This window comes from Penaeus monodon, chromosome 21 (genome assembly GCF_015228065.2).
Source record: "Penaeus monodon isolate SGIC_2016 chromosome 21, NSTDA_Pmon_1, whole genome shotgun sequence".
NCBI classification, from domain to species: Eukaryota; Metazoa; Arthropoda; class Malacostraca; order Decapoda; family Penaeidae; genus Penaeus; species Penaeus monodon.
In genome coordinates, this window is record NC_051406.1 from 40,220,364 (window position 1) to 40,221,214 (window position 851).

The 851-nt window shown below is 34.5% G+C and overlaps 1 protein-coding gene across 1 annotated transcript in view; it reads right to left on the reverse strand.

Moving 5' to 3' along the window:
• The window catches only part of LOC119586746 (tRNA pseudouridine(38/39) synthase-like), a 2,324-nt gene that overhangs the window by 1,058 nt on the left and 415 nt on the right, over positions 1-851 (reverse strand). The window contains exons 2-3 of the mRNA XM_037935474.1: positions 480-619; positions 2-165 (exon numbers count right to left, since the gene is read on the reverse strand). Coding sequence (XP_037791402.1) covers positions 2-165; positions 480-619 — 304 coding nt within the window. The remainder of the gene's footprint in view (position 1; positions 166-479; positions 620-851) is intronic.

Sequence of the window (851 nt, forward strand, 5' to 3'; positions counted from 1 at the left end):
TACCTATGATAATTTGAAGTTTCCCTCGACTCAATGAGACGAGTCTTGAGGAGAGCTGAAAAAAGCTGGGCTTCAATTGTCTGCTGTGTGTCCTCCTGCACTGCGAAGCCTTGATAATCCCAGCCAAGGTAACAAAACTTCAAAAGAACATGACGTTTTGAATGCCTGAGGGTTATAGAGGGCTGTAATTAGCTTTGTAAATAACAACACAGGGTCATACTCAGACATGAAATGTTTAGTTGGTAAAATTATATAGAAGTAAATAGCAGTAATAAAAAAGTAAAAAATATATATCTGGTCAGTCTTTATGATACTACTTACAGTCTTTGTGTCTGTGAACTGATCTAAAGCAGATATATATATCGACTTAAATCATGACGTGACCACTCTACTTTAAACACTGCTTTAAACACTTTAAACAATACACTAACACATCACTTAACTAATCATTTTCTACAGATGACTAGACGACCACTCACTTTGAAAAGTCAAATGCTCTTGCCTTCTTTTTTTTGAAGCTTGTTTCTGAGGTCTCGTCTACAACACCTTGACTCTTGGCTAACAAATTCTTTAGCTGTTTGTTATGAGCTTCCAACTGTTGTAATTTTGCTTCAAGTTCCTGGAAAATAATTCAATTAATCAATTCAAAATTCTTCAAGACAGGTATATAATTGTGCAAACAGATAGGTATATATATAGATATATCTAGGCCTTTTTAAGGGCTTTCTGGTTAGGATGTCATTTAAAAAAGGAACAAATTTTATCATGATGATCTTCATTTCTCATACCATTATTGCCAGGCAAACATTGCTATTAGGAGTTCTATTTGAGAGAACTTACAGACAACATCC